The sequence below is a fragment of the Pseudoliparis swirei genome, chromosome 24, assembly GCF_029220125.1.
Source record: "Pseudoliparis swirei isolate HS2019 ecotype Mariana Trench chromosome 24, NWPU_hadal_v1, whole genome shotgun sequence".
NCBI classification, from domain to species: Eukaryota; Metazoa; Chordata; class Actinopteri; order Perciformes; family Liparidae; genus Pseudoliparis; species Pseudoliparis swirei.
This window is the reverse complement of record NC_079411.1, coordinates 7656603-7666872: the sequence shown is the minus strand read 5'-3', so window position 1 is coordinate 7666872 and position 10270 is coordinate 7656603. Positions and strand designations below refer to the sequence as shown.

The window sequence follows — 10270 nt, the reverse complement described above, 5'->3', positions numbered from 1 at the left end:
CAAATTGCACAGAGAGGCACGTCAGGTGGTCTACAGACTCCGAATGTCTCTGACTTAAAGTGTCTGTGTCGCATACGGTATATGGTCCAATAATCCAGAGGTGTCTCCCTTCTCGCACCCCAAACTGACTGAACACCAAATGTCATAAGGGCTTTGAAAGACACTAAGACAGGAGTTAATTATTTTTTTCTGGAAATATGCAGTTTTGTCTCACATAAGGTCCTAGAACATTTGTTTTATTGGATTCATGCATTTCCAACAGAAATAATAGCGCAAACAGATCTACGTGCTAAGATTAAGGATTTTAGATGTGAAATGCATCTTATAAATTGCAGCTTATATACAATTTCTGTGAATTCATATATAACAATTATTTGGATATTGTCACACCAATTCTAACTGCTACGCTAAGTATTTGTCTATTTTATTGTCTGTGATGCGCTTAATTATCTAAGAGCTCAACTAAGTTTTATTCTGTATAATAAACGCTTTTGGAGTAGTCTTGGTTAATCCTCTCTTCAAAACTGATGAAGATAAATAGTGGATTGTAATGATACATTTTTAAAGCATTTTTAAAGCAAGATAAATGCAAGCTGTATATTATATTTGTATTTATGTTCAGAAAAAATATCCAAAATATTCTGCATCCCAGAGTGATGCAAATACACTTTTCAATTCAGAGGTTCATAGTTATAAATAAAGAGTGCATAGCCAGTAATACCTTCAAAACAAGCTATAATTAACAATATGGGCGTCATAACATGGGAGAACATAGCTTGTGGGTTCAGGGATGTGAAAATGAACCTCTGCTACCCCCTGTTGGCGAAAGTTACCCAGTCATTCAAGTTTTAAAATGTCATACTTCGTATATTTATACTTTTGTTTTTGTTGTTGTTGTATTTGTTGTTTTGCACTTTGCAGTTAATGTCTTCAATCCTAGAGATTCAATATATTTGTCTTGCATAAATTAATCGACTGGAACAGTTTGTCGTAGGCGGTGTCTACGTCACCGGAAACAGGAAGTGGATAAATGAACCGTGGATATGTAACGTTAACCTGTAACACACCTCCAAGCAGCGGAGACGAGGTCAGCCTGAATTGTAATTTCAAACAATTTGTTTAATTAAAGTGTTTTAGTCGCCGTATTTGGAACAACTGTATTTGCAGTCGTCGGGCGGGAAAAACGTCGCGTTTACATAATGTAAACGTAAAAATTAATAACCGTCAAAACAGCAACTTGTGTTGCTGTCTGGAAGTTAAAAGCTAACCTAAACACCGTTAGAAAACTATTAACGATACATGTGTAACGTACGTTACCGCAACGTCTATGGGACGGAGGAGGCACTCTTCCCTCATGTTGTCATTTTAAGTAATACATCAGTGTAGCTCTAGTTAAAACGCTGACGAGTCACCTCTGACTCATTGTTTGTTGTCTGCTCTCCTCCTAGATGCCCCACATGTGCCACAACATGCGGAGGTTTGGCTTCTCCCTCCACCGCCACATCTCGTCCCTCCCCTCCTCATCCACTGTCCCCTCGGGCACCAGGACATGCTGCCTCCTCCAAAGGGTCTTCCCGGGTTCCCACGCGTGTTACCGGAGCACCTTGCCTGGTCCGAGCTGTCGGCACAAGAGGGATGTGAGCACAGCCCTCGGGTCCCACATCCAGGACCCGAGTGGGCCCGAGCAGAGGCTGCTGGATAGACTGTACGATGGGTTGATCGGAGGACAGCGGGCGTCTCTGGCTGAGTCCATCACATTGGTGGAGACCCAGCATCCCAGGAAGAAAGAGCTGGCCCAGCTGCTGCTGCAGAGGGTACTGGTCTACAGGAGGGAGCAGGAGAGTCGTAATGGAGGGAAGCCCGTGGCTTTCCGAGTAGGTGTGTGTGGCGTGTTGTTGAGGCTGAACTACAGTATACACTCTTACCAATTAGTTAGATGCACCAATACGAACCAATATGCCACATATTCTGCATTTAGTAAGACTATAATGTTCAATTTGACCGTTTTTTAAAAAACTTGCACAGAACAACATATTGAAAGAAGTTTCTAATATTTTTCCAGCTTCATGTTTATAAATAGGGTGGGTAAAGCATTAGAAAGACCTTTCAGTTGAATGCAATCAAGTACAACACAAACCACTACCTCAGAAATAAACACATGCTGTGGTTAACTTGACACCTCTCTGTCCCTGTCAATCAAAACTTTAAATATTTTTAAAAGGTAAAGTTTATGACTGAGCTGTTGTATTAGATTACATTAAATTTGTACAAGTTTACTCAATGAAGTGGCCACTAAGTGTATATATATTGACCACGTCTCCAACATCCTAGCAAGTACAGTGGCGCACATTATACATGGCCCTAGGCCTACTTTGTGTCAGTTAAAGTGAAATATTGTTTTGAATGTGTCCACAAAAGAGTAGTGCACCACACATTAAGAATAATCTGTTCTTAGTGCCATTGGTTGCTGATTCGAATGCTTTAATTTCTCAGGTCTGTCCGGTCCTCCAGGAGCAGGGAAGTCGTCCTTCATCGAGGTGGTGGGGAAGATGTTAACAGCACGCGGACATAAGGTCTCAGTGCTGGCTGTTGACCCGTCCTCCTGCACGACAGGAGGTAAACACAGATCATCATCGTATATGATTCTCATGAAGAGCTGCAATTGGGTGCTTTACAGTTTACAAGGAACATTACATTTATTTGTGAAATTATAAAAGGTAATGTGTCGAGATGTAAATGTTTCTCTATGTTTTGATCTCTTAATTGGGCTACAACTATTATATATGCGGAATTAACAGCAGCACTTGAACACGAATGAGTGTTTAATTGGTGACACAAACTGATTCATTCCTCTTGTTGCAGGGTCTCTGATGGGTGATAAGACTCGTATGACTGAACTCTCCAGGGACATGAGTGCTTTTATCAGGCCGTCGCCGGCCTCAGGAACACTTGGTGGAGTCACCAGAACAACTAATGAGGCCATTGTTCTCTGTGAAGGAGCGGGATATGACATTGTCCTTGTCGAGACCGTAGGTAAGACACTGATTCTCCAACTGAATATTCCCTCCGGCTATAATACTGTATTTTTATCCGTTCAAGACATATTTCTTTAAAGTCATAATCTTGGTCTGGTGTTAGTAGTTTTATTTCTGTTGTAAAATACACTACCGTTCAAAAGTTTGGGATCACTTAGAAATGTCCTTATTTTTCAAAGAAAAGCATTGTTTTTTTCAATGAAGATAACATTAAATCAATCAGAAATACACTCTATACATTGTTAATGTGGTAAATGACTATTCAAGGTGGAAACGTCTGGTTTCTAATGAAATATCTCCATAGCAACTATCACTCCAGTGTTCTAATGGTACATTGTGTTTGCTAATAATGTCTGATTAGAAAACCCTTGAAAACGCTGAAAACTGTTCTGCAGATGAGAGAAGCTATAACACTGACCTCCCTTTGAGCCAGTTGATTATCTGGAGCACCACATTTGTGGGTTCGATAGGACTCTCAAAATGGCCAGAAAAAAGAACTTTCATGAGTCTATTCTTGTTCTTAGAAATAAAGGCTATTCGGTCCTCAACTGGCAGCTTGCCATATCTGAGACTGGCCAATAAAAGAAAAGATTGGTATGGGCAAAAGAACACAGGCATTGGACAGAGGAAGATTGGAAAATAATCCAAGTTTGAGGTGTTTGGATCACACAGAAGAACATTTGAACAGGTGAAAAGATGCTGGAAGAGTGCCTGACACCATCTGTCAAGCATGGTGGAGGTAATGTGATGGTCTGGGGCTGCTTTGGTGCTGGTACACACCTACAAATTGTGCAAGAACTATTTAGGGAAGAAGCAGGCAGCTGGTATGCTGTCTGTAATGGAGTCACCAGATCTCAACCCCATTGAGCTGTTGTGGGAGCAGCTTGACAAGTGCCCATCAAGCCAATCCAATGACATTTCAACAGATTACCTCAACAAATTAACAGCTAGAATGCCAAAGGTCTGCAATGCTGTAATTGCTGCAAAAGGAGCATTCTTCAAAGTTTGAAGAAAAAATTAATACTTCAAATACAAATCATTATTTCTAACCTTGTCAATGTCTTGACTATATTTTCTATACATTTCATTTGATAAATAAAAGTGTGAGTTTTCATGGAAAACACGAAATTGTCTGGGTGATCCCAAACTTTTGAACGGTAGTGTACATCTTTTTCATAATTGAAATTGTCATTTTTTTGACAATTGTTTCTCCGTACTCTTCTCTTAACATATTTAACATTTCAGTTAATTGGTTATTTAAAAAACTGGTAACCCAACACATTGGCACATTTTCTTAGTCGGGCTACATACTGATACTAAATGTTTAGATGCCAATGAATAACCACACAAATGCATCAACGTTCAGTGCTGTTCTAAAATTTAAATAATAATCTTGAAACAATTACAGCATGTATGCGTTGTAACTCTCGGGTTTTTTCGGATACTGTCCTACAGACACAATTTGATAAATACTAGCTGTTGAGGTTTGAATTCATTTAGTGTTATGAACAGCAAGTTTGTGGAAGTTCAAAATTATTCAAAAGCATTTTTAAACGTCTGATCCACCTTCCTTATTTATTTGTTTGAATGTAGTGAATTGCATTGAATTTGATCCTGTTCATACATTATACTGTAGGATACAACATTCAACCCCTTTTATGGATTTAGTTTTAGATTGAGGATTTTCACTTATTTTTTGTGTGACTTGCTGTGAGAGTAAGTATTATATTTTTGCCATATTGCTGATCACTGGTGACACTTAAATTTGTCTTCTTTTTTTGTAGGTGTGGGCCAGTCGGAGTTTGCAGTGGCTGACATGGTTGACATGTTTGTGCTGCTGATTCCGCCAGCAGGGGGCGATGAACTCCAGGTCAGTGAAAAACACGAGCTGGAAGAAAGAGATTATCAGATGTTCCAGGTTGAATAATGTTCATGTCCAAGCTGGAAGGTTATTATGAAGTTGGTTCTGATATTGGCATTGAAAATATTGTCTGAATGGTTTTCTTTATTGTTGTCAGATAAGTTTGTCTAAATTTGCACACAACGTTTGAGTAAAGAGCCACCACTGATTCCTGATGGAGTAAATATATTTAATCTACATTTAGAATAACCTTGTATAAATATATTTGCAAATTTACATATTAAAGCAGAAATGGCCTTTTGCATTCACATTCATATATAAAGATAGGTATATTGATAAAAACTACATGCTAATCAATTTAATAATTGGTTAAATTAATGAGTTTATTAGCCTAATTTATTAGGACTGATTAATGTGGGACATTAAGGAGCTCAATTGTCATTGGTTTATTTCTTAAATAATATGCATTATTTAAAATAATTATTCAAGTAGAGTATTTTCAACAGCACAGCTAAATTTTTAAAACTGTAATTGAATGCCACACAACCATGTGATACAAAGATAATGCATTATTTTATGACCCATTACATGACTCAAAGTAGAGCAAAATAACATCTGCTCTGGCTTCGAGTCGCCAGCTGAATACAAAGACAGAGACATTTCAACCTGTGATTTCAACAGGTGAAGGGCACTTCTGAGAGCAACGGCTTCAAATAAGCTCAACGGCGTTCCTTATTTTGATCACTCAGAAGCTGACAGCAGTGACGGATCGATAGAAAGCAACAATATCACAGTAATAAATTAGTAAACTGGAAGCCAACCACGGCTCCATCCATCACTCTGTACACGGATCCCTCAGCAGATTAGGTGTCTAGACATCAGATTTATTTACAGTGTTTTGAGTAAATCTCTGTCCAGGGTATCAAGAGAGGCATCATTGAGAGGGCCGACTTGGTGGTGGTGACGAAGTCGGATGGAGACCTGGTGGTGCCCGCCCGGAGGATCCAGGCTGAATACACCAGCGCCCTTAAACTGCTCAGGAGACAGTCCAAATCCTGGAACCCTAAGGTGTGTGCATGTGTGTAAGAGACTGCTTGTGTGTGTGTGTGTCCGGAGGTAGTGCAGTGAGTAGGAGAGCCAACATCAGAATGAAAAGGCATTTTCAAAAACACAAAAGGACAATTGACAAGTGTTCAGCATTTGACCTACTGGGCGGCCGCAGCAGTAGTATTGCTGCTCTGTGTACCCAACAAGCCAACCCACTGAGAGGTCAGTTGACCCATGATGGGGCGGGAGGCTGATGATGATGATGATGCTGCTGGTGATGATGTCATGGCATCATGACTTCAGTACTGCAGTGTCCCACCCCTCCCTGCATGTCCCAGCTCACCCGCCTGGCCTTGTCCTTTTGTTTTCCCAGCCCAATGCAGCATCTGCCCACTGGGCAAGCTGCCAGGAAACACCCCTCCCCTTACCCCCCAGCCCCCTACTCCTCCTACTCTGAATACTCATGCGTTTTGCTGATTAGAAGCCTGCGCACTCCACATAAAAGCTGATAGGCTTCTCTTCGTAGTCTTCGTTTATCCTTACTTTGGCTGTCTTGCCCTCTTTTGTGTCTTCTTGGCCGACGGCAGCATAATCTACGATTTAGTCTCTCGCCGTCTCTCATCTTCATCAGTCTGTCCTCTATGTTCCGCCACGCTCAGCATGAAAAACCTAACATATGAATGGCATGACATTAACTCTACTTTGATTTGATCGATAGTTTGTTTGATTGTTTATTTCATAGTGTCAAAAAGATGTAGAAAATCAAAACCATCGACCAACAGAACAAAATCCAAAGTACATCTAATTGACAATATATAACACAGAAAAGTATAAAATCCTCATGTTAAAGAAGCCAGAACTACAGGAAATTTTAAAACTCTCAGCTCTACCAATAATTTGATGTCAATTGCTAATCATCAATCAGTAGCAGTGTTTTAATGCCTTGTTCTTGAAGGGTAAGTCCACCAATATTTATTTATGTAATAGTCAGTGGGAATTCGCTTAGCCTGGGATAATAGTTGAATGATTTCTGCTCAGGATAAACTTTATTCAACTCCAATCTCATCTCAATTTGATCTTTTCTTGAATCCTTTTCTATCGGCGTTTTTTTGAAACTTCAGAGCACTTTGCAACCCATGTTTTGATAAGTGATACCTGAATAAACTTTGACTTACTCCCTCCTCTTACTCCTGATCTCGGTTTGACTTTAAACGAGGTTTGAAATGTATTGACGAGGCCGGGATGAAAAAGAAATGCCTTTGAGTTGGATTATGAGATGTTGTGAAACTGGTGCGTTTGGAGCTGAATATGTCTCTTCCTAGTCCTGAGAAAAGTTTATACCTAAATTGAGGGAGTCGGTTGTCCAAGTTACAAAATACATTATTTTCTCATTTAAATTGATCTGTAGAGAGTAGTTTATGAGGTCAGGATATTTAATGCAGAGGAATAGGAACATTTGTTTCTTTAAAAAAACACATTTTTTAAATAAAAATTGTCACATCAATCTAAATCCCATTCGACTCCATTGTACTGGGACAGATAGAGTATCTTCAAACTTAGATAGCAGCCTCGAGATTAAGTATCTGTGGTTTTGTTTGGCATCAACACTGCAGTCCACTCTCGTCTCTACTTCTCCAAACTCCCTTTTCTCATTTTTAATCACAGGTTTATAAGTGATAACAAACAGGAGCTTAGCTTTTAACGGAGTCCTCAATGGGTCCTCCACATCTGAATGAATGGCCATTGAGTTGAATTTAAACGTTACCCTGAATTCAATTTCAAGTGCTCTTGAATCTGCAGAAATCAACACAAAAAAACATGCAGTCACATGAACGGACAAGGATTTAAATGGAGACAAATACTCACGGTTTAAAAAGTGACATGACAGCTGCTTACAAGTTGAAGGTTGATTGCTAAAACAATTTTAAACATAGAAGAAAAAAGAACTGAAAAAGCAGCAATGCTCCAAACTCCAGTGCAATTGGTTCTTTATCCTTAAAATCAAAGCGTATGCACCTTTACTTTATATCTTTGTCAAAAGAAACCCAAAGTGTTTTTGTACTGAAGAGCAGTATTTCTTTATATATATATTTTTTTATTTTTTTTATTTTAAACATACGTCATATTAAGATATCCAGGACTACCTCAATACTGACATTTTGAAGATCTATCTAACTGTCAGGGTTGCTTTCGTAGGCTCAGCATAAATAAGAACTGACAAAAAGAGTAAAAATAGCACAAAGAAATAAGAGGAAATTCTGTTTTAAACAAAACTATTGACAATTTAGAATATATAATGTGACGCTAATTGCCATTTTTACCTTCACGGGACAGAAACAAGAGGGTCTGACATACAATGAGGATCCTCAGCTGTATTTAATAGATATTAATTATGTGTCAACCATTTGGATACGAGGACAATTGTTTAGCGTTGTAATTGTATACAACTGTATTTTAAGTTTGATTATTAAAATGCAAAGTCCAGTGGAAAATACAGAGTATTCCAGAGGTTTGCTGCTCTGCCGTCTCCTCTGGCAGCTGCCTTGGTTTTCCTGGAGGACAAGTTATTCCATACAGAATCTTAAATAAGACACAACGGTCCACATCACGCTTCCCATACCAAATACAGAATGGAGGGCAGTTTGCTCCGCCCGTGGGGATAACCCCAGACCGGACGGTCGAATTGTCCAGACTACCAACTGGTTGTTGAAAAAGAGACCCTTTAAATTCACACATGCATCCCTCCCCACTGACTTCCTCTTCAGGTGGTGCGCACCTCCTCACACACCAGTGAGGGCATCCCAGAGGTCTGGGCAAAGATGGAGTCGTACCGGGACGCCATGTTGGCCCGCGGTGAACTGCAGGGCCGCAGGAGGGCCCAGCAGAAGGTTTGGTTGTGGACTTTGATCCAGGAGAACGCCCTCTGCCATTTCCAGAATCACCCCAGTGTGAGAGAGGCTCTGCCTCACCTCGAGGAGAGGGTCACCAAAGGAGCAATCTCCCCGGGCCTGGCTGCTGACCTGCTTCTGAAAGCCTTCTCATCATCATCGTCTCCATCATCATCACCATAGCAATCAGTGGGGCTGCACTTTTGTAAAAGGATGGATGGCTCATGGCCGGTCAGGACCACCCAGTGCCAAGGAAAGCCCGGACCATGTGAGAACATCAGAATAACGGCATCTTCCAAATCAGGAGAGGAAGAGCGGGCTGTGAGTGGTCCCGTCTCATCTGCTGCTTCAAGGCGCATTCATTGGGACCCTGGACGGCATTTCAATTGCGTTTGATATCGCTGTGAGATATGAAATGTTGCGCTGCCAACTGGTAACCAGCCGGTTGTCTAGAGCAGATCCTGTCCTCGATGACAGAGACACCGGAGACCCTCGCTTTAATACGAGAACTGTAAAGACTATGTTGTTACATTGGGAGTTTGCACAATACCCATCACCTTTAGGAATGGGGTCATTACATGTGACTTGTTCATGGCCTAAATATTGGCATGACCATTACTGTAGTGGTATGATTTATTTTGTATGACACTTGCTCACCCCTCTCATACAGTGATCGATAATGTACTCTATCTGTCACCCAAAAATAAATGATCGGTCTCAGAGAGAGGGGATTTGTTATGGTCAGGTGTTTCTCTTGTTGAGCAATCACACTGTCTCCCTTTTGAAAAGCAACTGACCGATACAAATGTTTTTATTCTCTAGTTGTGTTCCCGAGTTGAATATTATATTAAAAGAATGATGTGAATCTTAAATGGATAAGAGAGTAACGTTTTAATCTGTCAGTACAGTTGGCCAAGATTTTCTTTCTCCTTGTGTTTGCTCATGATATGAACAAAGGGAGGGGGGGGGGGGTGATTAATATTACTTCCTCTACGAGTATTAAATCTGAGATTTGTCAAAGACGTAATTACATTTTCTTCTGCACTCTGGAGCCAGAAATGTCAGTGCTAGGTATCGTCTAAATGAGTCGGCTGCTTCGAATTCAGGCAAAACACACTTTTAATATTTTCAGAATTACTTTAATAATGCATTGCTCTCCTGGACGCCACAAGAGAATTATAGATAAAGAGAAGTCAAAGGCTCGTAACTCCAGTACAGCTAGTTTATGAATAGATGCAGACACGCTGCTTCTTTCAGGGTAAAGCAGAACACTCCAGTTCCAGTAACATATGCCTGTATAATATATATAAAGGGTATTTTCAAATCATAGATGTCAGCCATTGTAAAAATATAATATATGTTTAGTATCCGTGCAAAGTAGGATTGCTATGAATTATTATTCATTTAGTATGTGCAGTTCGAGTTCTGAAAGGTTGCTA

General features: G+C 40.1%; 1 protein-coding gene across 2 annotated transcripts; it reads left to right on the top strand.

Annotated features, from left to right (window-relative positions):
* Window positions 1-1016: 1016 nt before the first annotated feature.
* mmaa (metabolism of cobalamin associated A) lies at window positions 1017-9703 on the top strand. Of its 2 annotated transcripts, none has more exons than XM_056408364.1 (7): window positions 1017-1087; window positions 1449-1878; window positions 2494-2616; window positions 2863-3033; window positions 4820-4905; window positions 5815-5964; window positions 8709-9703. In XM_056408364.1, the coding sequence occupies exons 1-7, from the start codon at window positions 1031-1033 to the stop codon at window positions 9012-9014; spliced, it is 1323 nt and encodes a 440-aa protein (XP_056264339.1). In that variant the 5' UTR covers window positions 1017-1030; the 3' UTR covers window positions 9015-9703. The 2 variants fall into 2 exon arrangements, with proteins under 2 accessions (XP_056264339.1, XP_056264340.1); XM_056408365.1 differs by having other exon boundaries at window positions 1046-1100.
* Window positions 9704-10270: the final 567 nt, after the last annotated feature.

Bases quoted from the DNA above. Each gene is read 5' to 3' on its own strand.
- mmaa (XM_056408364.1), top strand. From the start codon at position 1,031: ATGAACCGTGGATATGTAACGTTAACCTGTAACACACCTCCAAGCAGC. The intron at 1,088-1,448 runs GTCAGCCTGAAT...CTCTCCTCCTAG, and splicing joins CTCCAAGCAGCGGAGACGAG to ATGCCCCACATGTGCCACAA. The intron at 2,617-2,862 runs GTAAACACAGAT...CTCTTGTTGCAG, and splicing joins GTCCTCCTGCACGACAGGAG to GGTCTCTGATGGGTGATAAG.